The sequence below is a fragment of the Penaeus vannamei genome, chromosome 33, assembly GCF_042767895.1.
Source record: "Penaeus vannamei isolate JL-2024 chromosome 33, ASM4276789v1, whole genome shotgun sequence".
Taxonomy (NCBI): domain Eukaryota; kingdom Metazoa; phylum Arthropoda; class Malacostraca; order Decapoda; family Penaeidae; genus Penaeus; species Penaeus vannamei.
The window spans coordinates 29,783,143-29,808,142 of NC_091581.1; the positions used below are offsets into that span (position 1 = coordinate 29,783,143).

A 25,000-nucleotide genomic window follows, 5' to 3' on the forward strand; every position below is an offset into this window, starting at 1 on the left:
ATTCCCCTTTTCCTATTGTTATTATTGTGGATTTTCCTTTTCCTTTTGTTATTATTGTGGATTTCCCTTTTCCTATTGTTATTATTGTGAATTCCCCTTTTCCTATTGTTATTATTGTGAATTCCCCTTTTCCTATTGTTATTATTGTGGATTTTCCTTTTCCTTTTGTTATTATTGTGCATTTCCCTTTTCCTATTGTTATTATTGTGGATTTCCCTTTTCCTATTGTTATTATTGTGGATTTCCCTTTTCCTATTGTTATTATTGTGGATTTCCCTTTTCCTATTGTTATTATTGTGAATTTCCCTTTTCCTATTATTATTGTGAATTTCCCTTTTCCTATTGTTATTATTGTGGATTTCCCTTTTCCTATTGTTATTATTGTGGATTTCCCTTTTCCTATTGTTATTATTGTGAATTTCCCTTTTCCTATTGTTATTATTGTGGATTTCCCTTTTCCTATTATTATTGTGGATTTCCCTTTTCCTATTGTGAATTTGCCTTTTCCTATTGTTATTATTGTGGATTCACGCTTTTCTTTTTTTGTTTAATATCATTTAAATTATTGAGTTATTTGACCGGTTTTTTTAAACTGTGCGAGGCCCGTCCCAGTGAATAGGCATATCTGATTATTCATATCTATCTGACTGATAGATATACATTTATCTATCCATCTATCCGGTAAATATACTAATAGATATAATAAATATATAATGATATAATATAATAGATATGATAATAAATCTGTTTATTTGTATATGCACGTTTGTATGATGAATATTCTTTGGGTCCCAGAATCAGTAGTTACTGTCATTATTATCTGTATTATTTTAGTATTTAAGTTTATTTATTCATTTTCTTTATCATCGTCTCCGGAGAAAGTGTAATTTATGTTTTCGATTTTCATCTATATAGTTGGTTTAATGATTCGTTGGTTAGGTGTTTTATTGCCATTATTATTTCTTACTTTGTGCTTTTTTTCTATTTTATTTTATCTTTTTATTTTATTTATTTATTTATTCTTTTTTTTTAGGGGGGAAAGGTCTTGGTTCGTTGCAGTGTTTCATCATCGTCCAGACCAATATACACTGTTGCTCAACACTGTATCTGAAACAGTTGTTGAACAAATCCAAAAAAATGTATATGATTTGTACATGAATTCATACCCACGTCTAGACCAAGATACTTTGCTGAGCAACAGTCCAGCAACAGAGTATCTGAAGAGTTGCTCAACTGTTGCGCAACAATCTAAATTTGTTTCGTAGTGATTGCTCCGGAGTTCTTACACAAGATTTAGCGTATATATATATATATATATGAACACACACACACATACACACACAAACACACACACACACACACACACACACATATATATATATATATATATATATATATATATATATATATATATATATGATTCAATTCAGCTACATGATAGGCTACTAATAGTTTTTTTCTGACGTTATTAAACTATGTGAGTAATTGTAGATCCGTAATTTCTATTTTGTTAATTTATGTAGGTATTGCTTTTTTCAGGTTCAAAATCTGGACAGCAATAAAGACGCTTGGACTGATCGGGGTACTTAATCCCACTCCCAATTTGTGGGAGATTAAGTCCAGCATTGTTCAGCATCAGTCGCGAAACAGTTCAAATACAGATCGGCGCCAGTCTCTCTCGAGTGTCTCACAACAGTCACTGAAAGAGTCGCTCGTGTAGTAGAGATTGTAGAGGCTTGAAGGAATCCATCGACACTACAATCGTCACGATCGGTTATGCGAATGTATTTCTAACTAATCCTCACCGTAGATCTTCACTCAGGTACGAGGGGGAACTGCTCTAAATATTTGCAGATGCTGGTGCTGACCATGGAGTTGATAATCATCGCAGTAATATTCCTGGATTATTCCGCATTGACCGGGTCACTTCGTTTACAAGGTCAGAAAAACAGCCTCACTGCATATGTACTTATTGTGTATATGTATACCTATTAATACACACACGCACATAATTCAGATAATTCGGTATCAATTGTGTATTATTCTAATGGCACTTTATGTATTTTCACAATTAAATTATATGCTTTATGATATGATTCGTGCATGTCCTTCCTATGCCGCTGCTTCGTGCGTAACCTCCCAATCGCCAGCAGCTCCTGACGACGGGTTCTCCTCCTCCGCCGGCGGTGCTGTGGGCGCCGTCCTGAGGGCCTCTCCCCGACCTCGCTCCTCCGTCATCCTCTTCACGGACGGCGCCGCCTCCTCCAGCGCCATCTCGGAGGTGCGGGCGGTATTCCTGTCTGTTGTGATGAGAATCGAAGTGGAAGGGAATGGAGTCTGCCTCATGCGCCTTCCGCAATGTTATAAAAACGGAAATGAATAGCTAAACGAGCAGATAAGCAATAGGTGTTGTTTGTGGTCATGTGTTAGAATTGGTTTAAGGAAAGTGCCACAAAATATGTTAGCAAGGTGCACAAACAAGTAGGGAGATCATCAGTAAAATGAAGCAACAAATCAGTATCATGTAATATTCTTATTCATCCAATATGCTAACAAGAAACCACATAAATGGATCTTATTACGAAAAAACAATCTGAACATGTATCATCCACACATTTCACTCCAAGGACGCAGAAAGAGTCCAGGTCAATAAATGCTCGATAGTGATTAAATTCGTGGCGGGCTGGGGAGTCGTACGGGGCGTGTATGTAACACTTGATGCATTCATGAACAAGGGCGTGGCCTGGGTCTTGAAAAGGGGAGGGGACAGCTAGGTGAAAAATGGGTTAAGTTCACAGCACTTCTAAAGAAAGGGCCTTGGCTATTTTTTTTTAATGAAACCTTCGTTGGTTTCATTTGTGTTTTACCGACGGGAAGCACATGCCCCTGATCGCCCGTTGGTGAAACACATGCTTCATTATCATCATTATTACTGTTTTCTTATCATCACCACCATTAGCAACATTATTCTCATCATCGTTTTTGTTATTTTCATCATTGTTGCTGTCTATTTTTTCTTTTCTTTTTTGTCATATGCTTGACACTTTTTGGGGGTAATAACGATGAGAGACAAACTATCAAAAATAACAAAGAAATATGGAATGTTTTCTTTCACGTATTTCTTTAATAAAAAGTAAAGATCCCAGGAATCTCAGGAATCAAAGCTGTCATGAGAAGGTCAACTATAAGAGCTTGACAGGCTTTGAAGTTTGCTTATTAATGAAGCAATAATACTTAGAAAACAAATATAAAAAGCAAAGCAAAGAAATAAGAGAAAACAAAGAGCTACAAGAATTAGATATTTTTTACTCACTTTGATAGTCGAGTCACAACCATTAAGCAAATGGAACAGAGCAATTTGGGACTATTTAACTAGCTGTTTTATAGCAATCTTTTGCGATTATGATAAGTTACTCGCGTTAAGGTTCTTGTCACCTGTAAATATTTGTAAAAAAAAAAAATAATAATCTACAAATAACTACTGCATTGATATATTTATTCTGAAGGGTTGTACGGAAAGGTTTTAATCTTCCAAATGAAAAGTTGAAAACGAGAATCTCACTAAACGAAAAAAAATAATAATAATAAATATAGAAATAAAGAAAACAAATAATCTAATTTCATTTACTAAGTTACTTGGGAAATAAGAAAACTAATAAAAAATATATATATAATTTAATTTACTAAGTTACATGGAAAATAGGAAAACTCATATGAGAATATATGAGGGAGTTGGGGTAGTAAAGAGGGGGAGATGGATGTCAGGAGAGGAGGGGTAGAGAGAGGTAGGAAGTCGGGGGTGGGGAGGAGGGGGGTGGGGAGGAGAACAAGAGAGGAAGGGAAATACTGAAGAGGAATAAGGATAATGGAAGAGGACAGAGAGATTTTCCCATGTAACTTTAGTAAATGAAATTATATATATAATTTATATTACTGTTAGAAAATGAGAAAAATCCAATCCCAAGCTAACACTACTCGTGACTGAGACCTCTTTTCAGCCTGCCAATTACGACCGAGTTCTGAGAAAACCTTTTTGTCAGGCCGGTCGCATTGACATTGGCTATGAGTAGATAAAAAAAAACTTGATATGCAGTACATATAGATTTATTATATGTTTATACTGTATACAATGTGCGGGTGCGTGCACAAACATACACATATAAGTGGATAAATTAAGATATAGGCAGTATACACCTATAGATATAGATGATTAGTTACGTGATAGGAAGGTAGATGGATGTAGAAGTAGATGCAGAGTGAATGATGTATTGATATAGAAGTAGATGCAGAGTGAATGATGTATTGATATAGAAGTAGATGCAGAGTGAATGATGTGAATATTGGTGTAGGTAGAAATAAAAAGAGAAAGAAAAGACCTTCCTTCACATCTGGTTAACATTTGAACGACTTTCCTGCAGGTGGTCGCCGGCGAAGAGGCAGCGAGGGGCGTCAGCGTGTTCCAAGTGGCAGCAGGAGGCCCGGACGCGAACTCTTCCCAGGTCTCAGAAGTGATCGCTCAAGCCTACAAGGTGGGGGTGGTCCACTCGAGACAATATGGGAGTAATCAATTGGTATTCTCGGTTGTTTACGTTTCTAGAGTATGCCCGTTAATGTATAAGGTGAAGAAATATAAATGCATTTTACTAATATGAGATAGGATAGCCTTTGAGGTTATATTAATGCATGCAATCAATAAACAGAATTTTACATGCGAGCATTCAGATTACTAATGCACCATGTGCGCCATTATGGACATGATATTAGTGAGGAAAGTATAAAAAAAATGACAGTTACTCCCTGGCAGAGGCGTCTGTCCTCGAACGTGGTGGTGGTGGTGGTTAGCGAGGAGCGGGACTTCCTCGCCTCCTTCGCAGGGGCCTCCCTCGGGCGCCCCCTCCTGCAGTGGGACACGCGGCTCCTGCTGGTCACCCGCCTCGCCCCGCAGGAGCTCCGTGCCCTCCTGAGCGACCACTGGGCCTTCTCTATGACAAACAGCATGCTTATCAACTTGAAGGAACACCGAGGAGGAAGGAGGAGGTAAAGGAGGAGCTAGAATGAGTGCGCACTCGATCTCTCGATCTTCCTCTTCGTGTCGCAAGAATAACACCTGTCCTATTACCCACACTCCCTTGCCGAATTCACACAAGGTCTATATAAGTACTTGTATAGCCCTTGAATTCACGCAAACAACTGCCGTCACTATAACGAGCGTTCGAAGCCGCCCCCTATTCGATACCCCACCCTTCTGAACGATACAAAAGACGTCCGAATACCGCAGCGGGAGTGACCGCAATAGCCCTAATAATCGACACCTTTTCCCCTCTCTCTTCCCCCTTCGTCCACGAGGCACAAGCTTTACACCCACACGCCCTACAGCGCCCGAGGACCCCGCCTGCTGAGGGTCGGTTCGTGGGCTGCCGACCGAGGGTTTTCGAACCGCTCCGCCTTCTTCCCGGAGAAATTCAGAAAGTAAGGGAAGTTTTGTTTTTGTTTCGAGTTTCTCTGTATCCTTTTATTTGTGATATGTATCATTCTCTTTGCTTTATCACGGTTGTTATTCGCTTTGCTTTCATCATGACAGCGACGATGATTATGGAGAAAATGATCATTAACATGAACATTACAACTTTTAATCTATCCTCCACTTATCTCCACCCATTCGCCTATAACCTATCCACCTCCTCACCACCTATCCACCTACTCACCACTTATCCACCTACTCACCACCTATCCACCTACTTACCGCCTATCCACCAACCTACCCACCTACTTATCACCTACCCACCTACTCATAACCTATCCACCTACTTACCGCCTATCCATCAACCTACCCACCTACTTATCACCTATCCACCTCCTCATAACCTATCCACCTACTCACCACCTATCCACCTCCTCATAACCTATCCACCTACTCACCACCTATCCACCTCCTCACCACCTATCCACCTCCTCACCACCTATCCCTTTATTCCTATCCCCCAATCCCCGCCGAAACGATTAGCTTCCACGGCGCCCGAGTAAACGTCACAGGCAAGCCTTGGCCGCCCAGCTGGATCGAGAAAGACACGACAACAGAAAACGGGAAGCGGAAGACACGTTACTCGGGCACAGACTACCAGGCCTTATTAGCGATCGCGAAGGCTCTTAATTTCACGTTTGATATCATCCCGACGGCGAATTTCATCGAGGTGGGTGTGTGTTTGCTCGGGTTTGTTTTTTTTTTTATGGGGGGGGGGGGGTTGTTTGGTTGGTGTGGGCCGGTGGGGGGAGGGGGGAGGGGATCTTTGTTTGTGTTGTGGGTCGTGGGTTTTAGAGAGACTGATTTACACTTTGTTTATATTTTTATTTCAATGTTCTTTTGATGTGTGCATATAGTTTTTTTTTTCCTGGATATTGATAAATATTCCCTGTACAGTTTGCTGGTTGTTGTTGTTTTGGTGTTATGTTCTTGTTTTGTGATAGCTGTGCTTTGTGTGTTCTAGGATTGTTTATGAATATTTTCTCTCCTTTTATGTGTTTGTTTCGTTTATATTTTCTTTCGTAATTATTATCTCTCTGCTTTCTATAATAATAATAATAACAATAACAACAACAACAACAGTAATAATAATAATAATAATGACAATGATAATATTGATAGCAATGACGATAAGGATAATAACAGAATGTTCCCTCCCTGTTATAATACAGATGTTTATAAACCTTGGAATCCTTGTAAAAATATCAATGTCGGTGATAAGAAGCGATGATAATAATGATAATGATAGTGTATGATAATGAGGATGAACAAATTGAGGATAATAGCAATAATGATGATGATTTTAACAACATTGATAATACTGATGGTGTATGTAGAGAAAGTACGAATGAGAATGAATATCTTTATAATGCTAGAGATGTATTGGACCGGTTTCGAAGATGTATTCGAAACCAGTCAAATACATCTCTTGTATTGTGAATATATTCATTCTCATTCATACCTTTTTCTACATCTATCAACGTGAATGCGGTTCACTAACGATGAAATTGATAAGTGATAATAATAAAAATAAAACAATAGCAATGATGAGAGGAAGTAGAAACAATAATAATAGCTGTAATAGCGATAATGAAAACAATAAAGTCAGCAGCATTCACGCGACGACCCATTGCAGGTGGTCGAGCGAGTGATGGACAGGACCTCCTTCATGGCCGCCAACGGTTACGTCGTTCTGCCATCACGCCTCCAGCAGTATGGATTCACGCGGGAATACGGGATGACCTCTCAGACCTTCGTCATGGCCACGCCCTCGCTCGCCCCGAGATGGGATAACTTGCTCTTCCCTTTGTCGTGGGAGGTGTGGGTGGCGGTCATTGCAGCTCTGGTGGTCTTGGCCGGGGTGCTGAAGATGGTGGGTGTGTCTGTTGTTGTTGTTTTGGGAGGGTTTGTGTGTGTGTGTGTTTCTGGTTTCGTTTTTTTTCTTTTCTTTTCTTCTTTTTTCTATGTGTGCATGCGCGTGTGTGTGTTTATGTAAATATATGAGTATGAGCGTGCTGTCAGTGGCGAGTGACGCGCCTTCAAAACCCCTTTCCCAGCTTGGCCACATCGGACGCGCCACGTACCCCGACCTCAGCCAGTCAGTTCTGGAAGTCTACAAGATCCTCCTTGGCCAAGACTTCAGCCAGTGGCGTGCCAGAACGACCGCGAGTCGCCTGGTGGTCGCCACGTGGTTGGTGGTTGCTCTGGTCGTGGGCGTGGCGTACAGGGGCAACTTGACGGCCTCTCTCACCTCGCCCATGTATCCACCGCGGCCTGAGACGGCTGCCGAGATGGTCAGGGTCGTGGAAAGGTGTGTGGACGAAGGGGCACGGCGAAATAAACGTTCTGAATTCCTTTCGAAATATTCATTCAACTTCTCAGATGATCATGGTTATTATTTTACTGTGATTGCATATACTCATACATATACATGCATCTAACTGTACACCTACACGTCCTGTCATAGGATCAATATTCCGCCCTATGGAGCAGACTGGAAGAAGTTTTACGAGGCCTCCAACTCTGAGGTTTTTCAAGCCATCGCGAAGCTGCTTTACATCGGTCCGTCGATGGAAGAAGGACTTCGGTTAACAACAGAAAAAAAGTAGGCTGACTTATGGTTATTGGCTTAATTCCTTATCTTTCTATGGCTGTTTAATTCATATTTTTTTGTCTTTGTTAACTAGTCTTCCATCTTTGTCTTGCATATACTGGTATATACATCAATTAACGATTCAGATAAGCAAAGGACTGCAACGCTGAAAACAGAACCGACTCCATAAATGTTTCCTTCCCTAGCCACGCAGTCATATCCAGTCGCTCGTTTCTGGACTACATCATAAATCAGAATTTCACGGACGCGACAGGCAAGGCGAAGCTGTACATTGCGAAGACAAACTTGGACACGGTTTTCATTAGCTACCCGATTCCTCACGGCGCCCCATACAAGCCCCAGCTGGACCGCCTCCTCCTCGCCTTTGTTGAGGTGAGTTTTCAGCTGTGTTCAGTGGAGGGCCGGAGGTTCAGTGGAACGCCCGGAGGTTCATTTATTCATCTGATTATTTTTGTCGGTCGTGTGTTGTAATCCCGAGTAGGGTGCATGCACAGAGAAAGCAGTTCCGACCCGCTGTAGTGTGGCAGCCCCTTGAATGAACTAAATACTGGGGAGTAAGTAGTAGGCTGAATAAAGTATCACGTTTATCGATATCCTTTGGGACATAAAAGTACTATGCTTATGAAGTATCCTTTCACAAATGCTTTATTTTCTTCCAGAATTTTCCTGATTTCAGTCTTCAGCCTATCCACCACATTCCTGTTGGCGTGGTGCTTTTTCCATTTGTTCCACACTGGCCGTCTCATAAACTTTGGCTGTCAGGAGCTCGACATCCACCCTGATCTCAATAGCGTCCATTCACGCGGGTTGAGCAGGCAAGAATGATCCGAGCAAACAGGAAAGCGGGTTGAAGCAGGAAAGCGAGTTGAAGCGGGCTGCTGGCGCCGACACGCTTGAACCTGCTTCCTCTGTGCACGCCCACACTTGTTTATATGGTCTAATTCTTCGTGCTACAGTCGCAGGCAAACCTGGTTTCTCTGGGCACACGCCCTAAGGAGGGGGTCTTATCAAAGCACCTTCATTGCTCTTTTCTTCTCTTCAACGCCCACCCAAAAGTTATCATTATTATTTTTTTTAATAAAATTATAATACATGCACTTATCCAGTCACCAGTTCCTATGCCAGCTACACTACAAGTATTTAGCAGCTTGATCAGCCAGTCTCTCTTCTTTCTTCAAACAGCACTCCACGAAGCCTTTCAAATCGGTTGGGAAAACTGACTTTATTTCCTTCAAAGTCCCAACTACTTCATTTCTTCAAGGTCGCCTTCTACCCCATTTCCTTAGAAACTGCGTCTATTTCATTTCCTTCAAGGCCCTATTTGTTTCTGTTTTCCTATCTAGTAACATCTGTCCATATCCATCATTCACAACTTCCGACCTGCATCGATTCTTCAACGTAAATGCTCCTTCCAAAAGATTTTCCTTTCTTCAAAATTCTCAGCCATCTTACATCTGCTCTTTTTTAGCCTCTGTCACCTTCAGCTTCTTTTGACGTCATCTTTCGTCTATCTCTTTTCCTTATCTCGCCCATTCATCTCCGTTCTCGGCCGCCCTCTCGCTACTTTCTACCAAGGTTTAGATAAGTACTTAGATGCTTTCTACTATGTATGGCTCCCTCCCCCTCAGCACATTCTGATCTATGACTTTCCTGCAGCATCACACAAAAAGTGCAGCTCAGTCTTACCACGTGTTTTTACTTATATGTATGTATGTAAGCCCTATATATATATATATATATATATATATATATATATATATATATATATATATATATATATATGTTGTGAAAGCATGAGGGTGGTCTTGTGAGGTTCGCCCACCACTAGCCACAAGATGTGAAAGTAAGAGATTAGGTCGTAGAGCAGGTGAATGAGAGGGGTCTTTGCTGGAGGGTTTACTGGGGAAGGTGTATGTGAAACCCCACGAGAGGCCCATGCCCCAGGTGCCGAGGGCGGAGCGGTGGCGAGTGGGACCGTCGTCTGTCTGCTGTTCTGCCTTGTTCTCTGCCACTGTCTGACGAGTTCTTTTATGAAGCTATTCCTTTCGAGGGCGTGTGCTTGCTTACGCCTCAGAAGTGTCATGAGATAAATTAGAGTGAACTCCTGCGTCCGCTGAAGGAGGAAGACAGCTGCCGGGTACAGAGGTGCTCAGTGGGAACCATCCGGCCTTCGAGCATCTCGTTGACATCTATGGATTGTATATGTGTGTGTGTGTGTGTTTGCATGTATTTGTTTACATTAATGCACCCTTATTTCCAGTTTCGAAAACTTTACACGTACGATCCCTGTTCTCCAGAGCGGAATGTTCCTCAAATGGCACAAAGACCTGATGGAGGAGGTGCGCGCGGCCATGTTTAATAAGCAGCGCCGGCAGGAGGGTCGCGGCGACGAAGCAACTTCCGACGGCCAAGCCAAAGCACTGACCACCGCGCACATGCAAGGACCTTTCCTGTTTTTAGTATTTGGTTTAGTAGCAGCTTTTTTCATTTTCCTAGTCGAGCTGGTGTCCCGTTTTCTGTCGTGTACAAATCGTTAGTTTTTTCATGTGTATTTCTTTCTTATTTTTTTTTCTGTTTATCCTATTTAAATCACATCGCTTTGATAATCTGATTACAGACCGTTACGGAATCAAGATCAAGTCACGCATTCGGGCTGAAACGTATAATTTGTCGAAATACGTCTTATATTCACTCGGATTGCTTCGTTTCTTCTCGGCAGTAAATGATAAATAAGGGAAAGATAAAGCTGATGATAAACAAGGCTGGGTTAAGGTCAGATGGTGCCCCAGGGACTTCCTAATAATGGCACTGTCTTGTCCCTTTTTTCCCTTCGTCATATCTCAGATGTCTGATGATATTGTAGGTCATGTATACCTAAATCTGTTTGATTTAGTTACAACAATGTGATGATATAAATCCCATATGTTAGAATGTTGTCTTGGAATATGTCGTTAGGGTATTAATGTGAATGTAGGCCTATCCCCTAATTCCACAGTTACCCTTCTCCTAGGAATTTATAGCTAAAAAGACGAGAAATTTACTGAAAGGCCAGCGATAAAGCGCTAGCTGCCATTTAACGTTCTAGATTGATAAGAGTAAATACGACTGTCTTCTTTAATAATAAAATATTCAATGTTATTCTAGATTTGATAATTTCTCATTTCTCGCCCTGGTTGACGCATGATTCCGGAAACCTAATGTTGTTCCAGTATTTTTTAAATGCAAAACAATTATCATTATTGTGATTAAACATTTTCTTTTTCTTTTTCGTTTCTATGTCATCTTTTTTATGTATTTTTTCTGCTTTCGCTCTTGCTGATGCTATCATATGTGAGTCACGTATTTTAAGAGTACATTTACATCTATGATCCCTTTAGTAAGTGAAAAAGCTTGATTATAAAACTTCAACAATATGATAACAAATTTTATTATCAGGTTGAATTTACACACTTCCTTTAAGACCAAACTGCTCAGAGAGAGAGAGAAAAATGGAATTCCACAATACATCATTTACTCTTATTATTACCCTTAGCAATAATACAGCATTACCAATAATACATTATGGTTATAAATGTATAGACGAATAAATATTGAAGAGAAAGTGACCATTGCTATCATCAGTAAAAAGCAACCTCAGACCCAAGGGAAAAAAAAGCTCTGTGATACTTTTTTTATTAATGTTGAGTAATCACAAAAATGCAACACGGAGTTAGCCAAAGAACATCACACGTAAGCTCTGCATTATCAAATATATAAAGTGCAACAGGACTATATTGGTTGGGCATTATGACTGCATATGCCCCAAGGGTTATAATGTCTAGCATGGCTAGGGTACACTTTTATCTAGAAGTCTAGATACAACAAGGGGAGGATTTCAGGCCTCATGGGAATATATATATATATAAAAAATCAGGTTAATACACGGCGGCAGAGGAAGGAACAAGGTCAAACCATCACCCAGGGAAATTATTTGCTTTCGACTATCTTTGATCTCTCAAGATCTCGGGCCCTATCGGTATATTCTCTCATTCCGTTACTTCTGCCCGCACCTAGTTAGGATTCATACCTTGGGCTATATATATTTACACACACACACACACACACACACACACACACACACACACACACACACATACATACACACACACACACACACATATACATATATATATATATATATATATATATATATATATATATATATATATATATATATATATATATTGTGTGTGTGATCATATATATAAGTATGACTATGATATACATACACACACCGATATATATATATATATATATATATATATATATATATATATATATATATATATATATATATATATATATGACAAGTCCCTCCCGCGCCTCCGCCTGGGACAGCGCCCCGTCGCCGCCTCAGATCAAGCTGTTCTCCTGGAGCGAAGTCACCCCGTCGGGCTTGTCTGTTCTGCTCGGGCCCGAACGGTGCTTGGGGCGCAGCTTGCTGACGACGGCGTAGGTCGCCTCCTGGTTGACCACGATGTGCTGCGGGAACTGGGGCGGTCTGGGGGCGGGGCTGGCGGGGTCTGCGAGGATGTGGTTGTTGGCGTAGTGGTCCTCCGTCACCTGGAAGAGGTGTTGGGGGCGTTAGTTTTGGTATCTATCTATCTATCTATCTATATCTATCTATCTATCTATATATATATATATATATATATATATATATATATATATATTTATCTATCTATCTACCTATCTCTCTCTCCCTCTCTCTCTCTCTCTCTCTCTCTCTCTCTCTCTCTCTCTCTCTATATATATATATATATATATATATATATATATATATCTACCTATCTATCTCTCTCTCTCTCTCTCTCTCTCTCTGTCTCTCTCTCTCTCTCTCTCTCTCTCTCTCTCTCTCTCTCTCTCTCTCTCTCTGTATATATATATATATATATATATATATATATATATATATATATATATGTATATATATATATATTTATCTATCTATCTATATTTATATGTATATATTATATATAGATAGATGGGTGGGCGGGGGTTATTGGTACAGGTATAAAGCTAGATCACAAATAAGAGCAAACTTGGCTGAACGAAACGAGAAACTGCTTTACCGGCTTGTTCGGTGGTTGGTAGTGCTGCAGCGTGTCATAGGTGTTGTCAGTGGCTGCAGAAGGAAAGGAAATCGGTTGAGCCTTAGATTTATATTTTGTTCTCTCTCTCTCTCTCTCTCTCTCTCTCTCTCTCTCTCTCTCTCTCTCTCTCTCTCTCTCTCTCTCTCTCTCTCTCTCTCTCTCTCTCTTTTGCTCTCTCCCTCTCTCTCTCTCTCTCTTTCTTTTCTCTCTCTCTCTCTCCCTTTCTCTCTCTCTCTCTCTCTCTCTCTCTCTCTCTCTCTCTCTCTCTCTCTCTCTCTCTCTCTCTCTCTCTCTCTCTCTCTCTCTCATTCTCTCTCTCTCATTCTCTCTCTCTCTCTCTCATTCTCTCTCTCTCTCTCTCTCTCTCTCTCTCTCTCTCTCTCTCTCTCTCTCTCTCTCTCTCTCTCTCCCTCTCTCTTTCTCTCTCTCTTTCTCTCTTTCTCTCTCCCTCTCACTCTCTCTCTCTCTCTCTCTCTCTCTCTCTCTCTCTCTCTCTCTCTCTCTCTACCTCTCTCTCTCCCTCCCTCTCTCTCTCCCTCTCTCTCTCTCTCTCTCTCTCTCTCTCTCTCTCTCTCTCTCTCTCTCTCTCTCTCTCTCTCTCTCTCTCTCTCTCCCTCTCTCAATCCCAGAAAAAGTGGCCAACGAATAACCAGTCGCACCCGCAGCCAGAGAAGGGCGAGAGGGCAGCGCCTCAGAGGCCACGCACCGCCTCGGCCGACCCACCCGGACCCCAACACTCACTGGTCTTGTCGTACACGTCGGTCCCGTGAGTCCTCCAAGCTTGGGTGGGGATCTCGGGCTCGGAGTAGATGTTTCTGTCGTCCATCGGGTAGTGGGCCATGCGCGGCAGAGTATGGGCGGCGGGCATCATCCCCTGTCTGGCGTCCATGCCCCCGGAGACGCTGCTGGTACGCGGGGACTTGATGTTGGCGAAGGCGATGGGCACAGGCGCCGCCGAAAGGCTCTCGGCGGAGGAGGAGCTGTCGTTCGGGAATTTATTTTGGCTCGGGCGGGGCGGCTTGGTAGGGCTGGGCTGGGGGAGGGGCGGGAAGGAGGTCCTGTTACTCTTTTTGTCTTCATTCAGCAACGGCAGCGCCAAGGGAATGCTTTATTTTACCCTTATTTTTGCTAGGGACCATTGACTGTGTATCAAAAGACATAGATCTCTTACACAAAAGATGATACGTCTAAATAAAGGTTTAATAAAAAGGTCTACTTCGAAAATCTCTCGACCAAAAGGAACCAGATCCAACCTTGTTCTGCATGACCTCGACCTCCTCGTAGGTGTGCCCTCCTATGGTGATGACGGGCGCGTCGGAGGGCTCGGGCGGCGTGACCTGGCCCACCGGGAGGGAGGGCGTCAGGCTCAGGCCGGAGGTCCTCGTGCGAGCCTTCTCCTTGGTCACCATGGCGTGGATCTGCCGGCCCTGTGCGGGGGAGGCGGGGGTGAGACGCGACCAAAGGGGAGGTGCAAACGGAGGAGGAAGCGGCTACGGCGATGACGGTGCTCATAATACAAAATGAGACAAAAAGAATGAGGAGGAAAAGTAAAAGAGGGAGACATGAAGGACGTATCAAAGCAAGAAATGATTGACAATGATTCTATGAAAGCAAAGAAACTTTTCCATACATGACATTTCCATCGCAAACTGATAATGAAGAGGTGACTATTTTTGAGAAGCATTGCCGAAACAGGAACCAATGCGATTTCAGCACTGACAGAATATATGAAGTGAATGCCTGTCGGCTTTCGGCGAAGCTGAGTACAAAAGCTGATTACCTAAAGGCGCCCTAACCTATTTAGATGGGTAGAAGAGGATCATTTGCGACAAAAGAAAAAATAATTAAATTCACTCAAATTACGTTTATAAAGCAGACAAGGATCTTCGCATCTTTGTGAAAGCCATGGATGCCATATACTAAAATCTAGCGATGGGAAAAGACACAGAGCAAAAAGATAAGGAGAAGCATGAGCAGGAACACAACGGAAGCAGGAAGGCGCGCGTGGGAGACCCGGCGCCTCAAACGGGAAGCCGCTCCCGCCCTTGCCTGGTTGGTGACGAAGGAGAACACGCCCTCCCCAGATTCGCTTTTGCGCCCCGCCTCCAGGTGGAAGTTGTTGATCTTGTAGCCGAAGCGCCGCAGCTGCCCCATGGACCAGCGCATCACCCGCTTGCCCTCGGGGCTGATGAGGGTGATGTGGCCCTCCTCGATCAGCATCCGGATTTGGCCGTCCACCGCGAGCTTCGACCGGGTCTCCGCGCCCACCGTCACCATGAACTCGCGCACGACTGGCGGGGGGGATTTCTTTTAGAGGGAGGGGGCGGGCGTCAGGAGAAGAGGGAGACTGGAGAGAGAGGGGAAGGGGCTTGGGGGAGCGGCTAGAGGGATGGGAGAAGGGGTTGCAGGAGGGGATTGGAAGGAGCGGAGGAAGGTAGAGTATGGCACTGGGGGGGGGGGGGGGGGGGGACTCAGAGGAGACGAAGGGAGGTGGGGTAGAGAGGGATTAAAACATTAGAATGCGAGGGGGAGTAAGAGAGGGGAAAGGGGCCGAGGGAAGGATGGGTAGGTTAGAGCTGGATTTACGGGAGGGAAGGTAGGGAAAGAGATAATAAGGAAAGTGGGGAAAGGAGGAGGTAGGGAAGGAAGGAGAGTGGGAGAAGACAAGAACATCTAGGATACAACGCCTACAGGTCCTACGTGTCAGGTCCATGTGCAGACGGTATAATCGATAAAAAATAGTAATCAAAAAGGAAATCCAAAAAGTGAAGGACATCGCCACTGCATTACCTTCGTCCGCAGACACATAAATATCGTTTTCGGACACCATTTCCTCTGCTCTGACACTGGCGGCGGAGTCGGCGCTCTGCTGCGGCTGGAAGAAGACGTCCTGGATCATCTGCAGGAAGAGGGGAACATATATTGTCTTCAGGTGTCCTCTGTTGCCAGCACACACGCCCAAACCCCAGAGAAATGTGAGTGTGTGTGTGTGTTTTTGTGCCCAACAGCTGATTTTGGAGTACAGCGCCATCAAAACATAAGCGGCGACTCGAGAAAACAGTTGCGAGGCAATGCAGTAGATTTGAAAGTTCGCTCCGAAATCAGTGCCGGAAATCTGAAGGAACCGGATTATCAATGGCCGGCCTTTTTAATGTCATCCTGTATATGTGCGTATATATGTCGGTATAGATATAAACACACACACACACACACACACACACACACACACACACACACACACACACACACATATATATATATATATATATATATATATATATATATATATATATATATATATATATGTGTGTGTGTGTGTGTGTGTGTGTGTGTGTGTGTGTGTTGTATAAATATAAACGTGTGTGTTCGTATTAAATACCTGAATATCAATTACATAGTAGAACGAAAGACAAATAGTAAATTCCCTCTCAATAAAGTCCACAATCATTAATTCTGTTTCATGGTTGAACGTTCTTATCTCCTTTACGACAATGCAATTTCGAACTGGGCCATCATTGTGAAGTCCATTATTTCTTTCTCTGATAAATAATTACATAATGACTTCACTACCCCCACCGGCCTTGATTCAGAATATACAGCTCATCTTCAGAGGATTTCACAATCTTTCTTTTCACGAAATGCAAGTTATGTTGCCAAGGTTCAATATCGCTTGCCTGATCATTCCCAAAAGTTTCGTTCTCGGACACTGCTCTTGTTCCCGCCATATTAATGTTAATTAAATTCCCTCTGATGTTAGGTTAACTTTCCGTAATGTTCCTCCCTCTAATGTTAGGTTAACTTTACGTAATGTTCCTCCCTCTAATGTTAGGTTAACTTTACGTAATGTTCCTCCCTCTAATGTTAGGTTAACTTTGCGTAATGTTCCTCCCTCTGATGTTAGGTTAACTTTACGTAATGTTCCTCCCTCTGATGTTAGGTTAACTTTCCGTAATGTTCCTCCCTCTAGTGTTAGGTTAACTTTCCGTAATGTTCCTCCCTCTAATGTTAGGTTAACTTTACGTAATGTTCCTCCCTCTAATGTTAGGTTAACTTTCCGTAATGTTCCTCCCTCTAATGTTAGGTTAACTTTACGTAATGTTCCTCCCTCTAATGTTAGGTTAACTTTCCGTAATGTTCCTCCCTCTAATGTTAGGTTAACTTTCCGTAATGTTCCTCCCTCTGATGTTAGGTTAACTTTACGTAATGTTCCTCCCTCTGATGTTAGGTTAACTTTCCGTAATGTTCCTCCCTCTAATGTTAGGTTAACTTTCCGTAATGTTCCTCCCTCTAATGTTAGGTTAACTTTCCGTAATGTTCCTCCCTCTAATGTTAGGTTAACTTTACGTAATGTTCCTCCCTCTAATGTTAGGTTAACTTTCCGTAATGTTCCTCCCTCTAATGTTAGGTTAACTTTCCGTAATGTTCCTCCCTCTGATGTTAGGTTAACTTTACGTAATGTTCCTCCCTCTGATGTTAGGTTAACTTTCCGTAATGTTCCTCCCTCTGATGTTAGGTTAACTTTACGTAATGTTCCTCCCTCTAATGTTAGGTTAACTTTCCGTAATGTTCCTCCCTCTGATGTTAGGTTAACTTTCCGTAATGTTCCTCCCTCTGATGTTAGGTTAACTTTACGTAATGTTCCTCCCTCTGATGTTAGGTTAACTTTCCGTAATGTTCCTCCCTCTGATGTTAGGTTAACTTTCCGTAATGTTCCTCCCTCTGATGTTAGGTTAACTTTACGTAATGTTCCTCCCTCTGATGTTAGGTTAACTTTCCGTAATGTTCCTCCCTCTGATGTTAGGTTAACTTTACGTAATGTTCCTCCCTCTGATGTTAGGTTAACTTTACGTAATGTTCCTCCCTCTGATGTTAGGTTAACTTTCCGTAATGTTCCTCCCTCTGATGTTAGGTTAACTTTACGTAATGTTCCTCCCTCTGATGTTAGGTTAACTTTCCGTAATGTTCCTCCCTCTGATGTTAGGTTAACTTTACGTAATGTTCCTCCCTCTGATGTTAGGTTAACTTTCCGTAATGTTCCTCCCTCTAATGTTAGGTTAACTTTACGTAATGTTCCTCCCTCTAATGTTAGGTTAACTTTCCGTAATGTTCCTCCCTCTAATGTTAGGTTAACTTTCCGTAATGTTCCTCCCTCTAATGTTAGGTTAACTTTACGTAATGTTCCTCCCTCTAATGTTAGGTTAACTTTACGTAATGTTCCTCCCTCTAATGTTAGGTTAACTTTCCGTAATGTTCCTCCCTCTAATGTTAGGTTAACTTTCCGTAATGTTCCTCCCTCTAATGTTAGGTTAACTTTCCGTAATGTTCCTCCCTCTAATGTTAGGTTAACTTTCCGTAATGTTCCTCCCTCTAATGTTAGGTTAACTTTCCGTAATGTTCCTCCCTCTAATGTTAGGTTAACTTTCCGTAATGTTCCTCCCTCTAATGTTAGGTTAACTTTACGTAATGTTCCTCCCTCTGATGTTAGGTTAACTTTCCGTAATGTTCCTCCCTCTAATGTTAGGTTAACTTTACGTAATGTTCCTCCCTCTGATGTTAGGTTAACTTTACGTAATGTTCCTCCCTCTGATGTTAGGTTAACTTTCCGTAATGTTCCTCCCTCTAATGTTAGGTTAACTTTACGTAATGTTCCTCCCTCTAATGTTAGGTTAACTTTCCGTAATGTTCCTCCCTCTAATGTTAGGTTAACTTTCCGTAATGTTCCTCCCTCTAATGTTAGGTTAACTTTACGTAATGTTCCTCCCTCTAATGTTAGGTTAACTTTACGTAATGTTCCTCCCTCTAATGTTAGGTTAACTTTACGTAATGTTCCTCCCTCTAATGTTAGGTTAACTTTCCGTAATGTTCCTCCCTCTAATGTTAGGTTAACTTTCCGTAATGTTCCTCCCTCTAATGTTAGGTTAACTTTACGTAATGTTCCTCCCTCTAATGTTAGGTTAACTTTACGTAATGTTCCTCCCTCTAATGTTAGGTTAACTTTCCGTAATGTTCCTCCCTCTAATGTTAGGTTAACTTTCCGTAATGTTCCTCCCTCTAATGTTAGGTTAACTTTACGTAATGTTCCTCCCTCTAATGTTAGGTTAACTTTCCGTAATGTTCCTCCCTCTAATGTTAGGTTAACTTTACGTAATGTTCCTCCCTCTAATGTTAGGTTAACTTTCCGTAATGTTCCTCCCTCTAATGTTAGGTTAACTTTCCGTAATGTTCCTCCCTCTAATGTTAGGTTAACTTTCCGTAATGTTCCTCCCTCTAATGTTAGGTTAACTTTCCGTAATGTTCCTCCCTCTAATGTTAGGTTAACTTTCCGTAATGTTCCTCCCTCTAATGTTAGGTTAACTTTACGTAATGTTCCTCCCTCTAATGTTAGGTTAACTTTCCGTAATGTTCCTCCCTCTGATGTTAGGTTAACTTTACGTAATGTTCCTCCCTCTAATGTTAGGTTAACTTTCCGTAATGTTCCTCCCTCTAATGTTAGGTTAACTTTACGTAATGTTCCTCCCTCTAATGTTAGGTTAACTTTCCGTAATGTTCCTCCCTCTAATGTTAGGTTAACTTTACGTAATGTTCCTCCCTCTAATGTTAGGTTAACTTTCCGTAATGTTCCTCCCTCTGATGTTAGGTTAACTTTGCGTAATGTTCCTCCCTCTAATGTTAGGTTAACTTTCCGTAATGTTCCTCCCTCTGATGTTAGGTTAACTTTACGTAATGTTCCTCCCTCTGATGTTAGGTTAACTTTACGTAATGTTCCTCCCTCTGATGTTAGGTTAACTTTACGTAATGTTCCTCCCTCTAATGTTAGGTTAACTTTCCGTAATGTTCCTCCCTCTGATGTTAGGTTAACTTTACGTAATGTTCCTCCCTCTGATGTTAGGTTAACTTTCCGTAATGTTCCTCCCTCTGATGTTAGGTTAACTTTCCGTAATGTTCCTCCCTCTGATGTTAGGTTAACTTTACGTAATGTTCCTCCCTCTGATGTTAGGTTAACTTTCCGTAATGTTCCTCCCTCTAATGTTAGGTTAACTTTACGTAATGTTCCTCCCTCTAATGTTAGGTTAACTTTCCGTAATGTTCCTCCCTCTAATGTTAGGTTAACTTTACGTAATGTTCCTCCCTCTAATGTTAGGTTAACTTTACGTAATGTTCCTCCCTCTGATGTTAGGTTAACTTTCCGTAATGTTCCTCCCTCTAATGTTAGGTTAACTTTACGTAATGTTCCTCCCTCTGATGTTAGGTTAACTTTACGTAATGTTCCTCCCTCTAATGTTAGGTTAACTTTACGTAATGTTCCTCCCTCTAATGTTAGGTTAACTTTACGTAATCTTCCTCTAATGTTAGGTTAACTTTACGTAATGTTCCTCCCTCTAATGTTAGGTTAACTTTACGTAATGTTCCTCCCTCTGATGTTAGGTTAACTTTACGTAATGTTCCTCCCTCTAATGTTAGGTTAACTTTACGTAATCTTCCTCTAATGTTAGGTTAACTTTCCGTAATGTTCCTCCCTCTAATGTTAGGTTAACTTTACGTAATGTTCCTCCCTCTGATGTTAGGTTAACTTTCCGTAATGTTCCTCCCTCTAGTGTTAGGTTAACTTTCCGTAATGTTCCTCCCTCTGATGTTAGGTTAACTTTACGTAATGTTCCTCCCTCTGATGTTAGGTTAACTTTACGTAATGTTCCTCCCTCTAATGTTAGGTTAACTTTACGTAATGTTCCTCCCTCTGATGTTAGGTTAACTTTCCGTAATGTTCCTCCCTCTAATGTTAGGTTAACTTTACGTAATGTTCCTCCCTCTGATGTTAGGTTAACTTTCCGTAATGTTCCTCCCTCTAATGTTAGGTTAACTTTACGTAATGTTCCTCCCTCTAATGTTAGGTTAACTTTCCGTAATGTTCCTCCCTCTGATGTTAGGTTAACTTTCCGTAATGTTCCTCCCTCTAATGTTAGGTTAACTTTGCGTAATGTTCCTCCCTCTGATGTTAGGTTAACTTTCCGTAATGTTCCTCCCTCTGATGTTAGGTTAACTTTACGTAATGTTCCTCCCTCTGATGTTAGGTTAACTTTACGTAATGTTCCTCCCTCTGATGTTAGGTTAACTTTACGTAATGTTCCTCCCTCTAGTGTTAGGTTAACTTTACGTAATGTTCCTCCCTCTGATGTTAGGTTAACTTTACGTAATGTTCCTCCCTCTGATGTTAGGTTAACTTTACGTAATGTTCCTCCCTCTAATGTTAGGTTAACTTTACGTAATGTTCCTCCCTCTGATGTTAGGTTAACTTTCCGTAATGTTCCTCCCTCTGATGTTAGGTTAACTTTCCGTAATGTTCCTCCCTCTGATGTTAGGTTAACTTTCCGTAATGTTCCTCCCTCTAATGTTAGGTTAACTTTCCGTAATGTTCCTCCCTCTGATGTTAGGTTAACTTTACGTAATGTTCCTCCCTCTGATGTTAGGTTAACTTTCCGTAATGTTCCTCCCTCTGATGTTAGGTTAACTTTACGTAATGTTCCTCCCTCTAATGTTAGGTTAACTTTACGTAATGTTCCTCCCTCTGATGTTAGGTTAACTTTCCGTAATGTTCCTCCCTCTAATGTTAGGTTAACTTTACGTAATGTTCCTCCCTCTAATGTTAGGTTAACTTTACGTAATGTTCCTCCCTCTAATGTTAGGTTAACTTTCCATAATGTTCCTCCCTCTAATGTTAGGTTAACTTTACGTAATGTTCCTCCCTCTAATGTTAGGTTAACTTTGCGTAATGTTCCTCCCTCTAGTGTTAGGTTAACTTTACGTAATGTTCCTCCCTCTAATGTTAGGTTAACTTTCCGTAATGTTCCTCCCTCTGATGTTAGGTTAACTTTACGTAATGTTCCTCCCTCTAATGTTAGGTTAACTTTCCGTAATGTTCCTCCCTCTAATGTTAGGTTAACTTTACGTAATGTTCCTCCCTCTAATGTTAGGTTAACTTTCCGTAATGTTCCTCCCTCTAATGTTAGGTTAACTTTCCGTAATGTTCCTCCCTCTGATGTTAGGTTAACTTTCCGTAATGTTCCTCCCTCTGATGTTAGGTTAACTTTGCGTAATGTTTCTCCCTCTAATGTTAGGTTAACTTTCCTTAATGTTCCTCCCTCTGATGTTAGGTTAACTTTCCGTAATGTTCCTCCCTCTGATGTTAGGTTAACTTTACGTAATGTTCCTCCCTCTGATGTTAGGTTAACTTTCCTTAATGTTCCTCCCTCTGATGTTAGGTTAACTTTCCGTAATGTTCCTCCCTCTGATGTTAGGTTAACTTTGCGTAATGTTTCTCCCTCTAATGTTAGGTTAACTTTCCTTAATGTTCCTCCCTCTGATGTTAGGTTAACTTTCCGTAATGTTCCTCCCTCTAATGTTAGGTTAACTTTGCGTAATGTTTCTCCCTCTAATGTTAGGTTAACTTTACGTAATCTTCCTCTAATGTTAGGTTAACTTTACGTAATGTTTCTCCCTCTAATGTTAGGTTAACTTTACGTAATCTTCCTCTAATGTTAGGTTAACTTTACGTAATGTTTCTCCCTCTAATGTTAGGTTAACTTTACGTAATCTTCCTCTAATGTTAGGTTAACTTTACGTAATGTTCCTCCCTCTGATGTTATGTTAACTTTACGTAATCTTCCTCTAATGTTAGGTTAACTTTCCGTAATGTTTCTCCCTCTAATGTTAGGTTAACTTTCCGTAATGTTTCTCCCTCTAATGTTAGGTTAACTTTCCGTAATGTTCCTCCCTCTGATGTTAGGTTAACTTTACGTAATCTTCCTCTAATGTTAGGTTAACTTTCCGTAATGTTCCTCCCTCTGATGTTATGTTAACTTTACGTAATCTTCCTCTAATGTTAGGTTAACTTTACGTAATGTTTCTCCCTCTAATGTTAGGTTAACTTTACGTAATGTTCCTCCCTCTAATGTTAGGTTAACTTTACGTAATGTTCCTCCCTCTAATGTTAGGTTAACTTTACGTAATGTTCCTCCCTCTAATGTTAGGTTAACTTTACGTAATGTTCCTCCCTCTGATGTTAGGTTAACTTTACGTAATGTTCCTCCCTCTAATGTTAGGTTAACTTTACGTAATGTTCCTCCCTCTAATGTTAGGTTAACTTTACGTAGTGTTCCTCCCTCTGATGTTAGGTTAACTTTACGTAATGTTCCTCCCTCTGATTTTAGGTTAACTTTCCGTAATGTTCCTCCCTCTAATATTAGGTTAACTTTACGTAATGTTCCTCCCTCTAATGTTAGGTTAACTTTACGCAATGTTCCTCCCTCTAATGTTAGGTTAACTTTACGTAATGTTCCTCCCTCTAATGTTAGGTTAACTTTACGTAATGTCCCTCCCTCTGATGTTAGGTTAACTTTCCGTAATGTTCTTAATCATTCCCCTGTAAATTCTGCACACCTTTTTTCGCTAGGCCTATCGCATCTGGCCAGGTATTCTTTCCATTGTTTCAGCTTAGGTTAGTTAAACTCCCTCTCCCTCTTGAATCTCCCCGTTCTCGTTCCTCTTCTATGTCCTCTCCCTCTCCCTCTCTCTCCTCCTATTTCCCTCTCGTCTCCCTGCCCTCTCCCTCTCTTTCCTCCTTCTCCTATTTCCCTCTCGTCTCCATGCCCTCTCCCTCTCTCTCCTCTTTCTCCTATTTCCCTCTCGTCTCCCTGCCCTCTCCCTCTCTCTCCTCTTTCTCCTATTTCCCTCTCGTCTCCCTGCCCTCTCCCTCTCTCTCCTCTTTCTCCTATTTCCCTCTCTTCTCCCTGCCCTCTCCCTCTCTCTCCTCCTCCTCCTATTTCCCTCTCGCCTCCCTGCCCTCTCCCTCTCTCTCATTTTCTCTCCTCCTCCTCCCATTTCCCTCTCTCTCATTTTCTCTCATTTTCTCTCCTCCTTCTCCCATTTCCCCCTCTCTCATTTTCTCTCCTCCTCCTCCCATTTCCCTCTCTCTCATTTTCTCTCCTCCTTCTCTCATTTCCCTCTGTCTCATTTTCTCTCCTCCTTCTCCCATTTCCCTCTCTCTCATTTTCTCTCCTCCTTCTCCTCCTTCTCTCCTCCTCCTCCCATTTCCCTCTCTCTCATTTTCTCTCATTTTCTCTCCTCCTTCTCCCATTTCCCTCTCTCTCATTTTCTCTACCCCTTCTCCCATTTCCCTTTCGTCTCCCTTTCCCTTACTTACCCTGACCCAGGCATTCCTTTCCGCATTGCTGTCGACGGAGAAGTCATTCACTTGGTCCTTGATCGCGACCTGAAAGGAGTGAAATCATTTTAACCATTTTAACGAGAAGGGAAATTGCAAGACTTTATCAACACAGCTTTAACATGAGATTATTATAATCTGAATATATCATAGGTTAAATGATGTAATACTAAATCATATAATACCATAACTTATATGATGTAATACTAAATCATATAATACCATAACTTAAATGATGTAATACTAAATCATATACAAAATAATTTCAACAAAAATATGCAATTCAAGTTTGACAAAACTTAAAGCTTAAACATCCTAATCTAGTAGCGTTGGACATACATAAGAATTGTAAATAGTCATCAATGACATAAAGATAACACTTCTATTAGCTGCAGTCATTTCTGTTTCAGTGACGCTAAAGTTAATAACTTATAAACAACAATAACTATATATATATATATATATATATATATATATATATATATATATATATATATATATATATATATATATAT

The 25,000-nt window shown here is 41.3% G+C and overlaps 2 protein-coding genes across 2 annotated transcripts in view; one reads left to right on the top strand and one right to left on the bottom strand.

The window, feature by feature from the left end:
• The first annotated feature begins 7,092 nt into the window (after positions 1-7,092).
• LOC113806086 (ionotropic receptor 21a) lies at positions 7,093-8,917 on the top strand. The gene is made up of 5 exons (XM_070145290.1): positions 7,093-7,487; positions 7,522-7,832; positions 7,989-8,126; positions 8,321-8,507; positions 8,795-8,917. Exons 1-5 carry the CDS (start codon positions 7,173-7,175, stop codon positions 8,915-8,917), a joined length of 1,074 nt encoding a protein of 357 aa, XP_070001391.1. The 5' UTR covers positions 7,093-7,172.
• A 2,628-nt stretch (positions 8,918-11,545) lies between these two features.
• Positions 11,546-25,000, bottom strand: part of LOC113806083 (docking protein 2) — a 22,851-nt gene continuing 9,396 nt past the window's right edge. The window contains exons 4-10 of the mRNA XM_070145027.1: positions 24,465-24,533; positions 16,058-16,166; positions 15,317-15,558; positions 14,521-14,694; positions 14,009-14,300; positions 13,247-13,299; positions 11,546-12,737 (exon numbers count right to left, since the gene is read on the bottom strand). Coding sequence (XP_070001128.1) covers positions 12,528-12,737; positions 13,247-13,299; positions 14,009-14,300; positions 14,521-14,694; positions 15,317-15,558; positions 16,058-16,166; positions 24,465-24,533 — 1,149 coding nt within the window. The 3' untranslated portion in view covers positions 11,546-12,527. The remainder of the gene's footprint in view (positions 12,738-13,246; positions 13,300-14,008; positions 14,301-14,520; positions 14,695-15,316; positions 15,559-16,057; positions 16,167-24,464; positions 24,534-25,000) is intronic.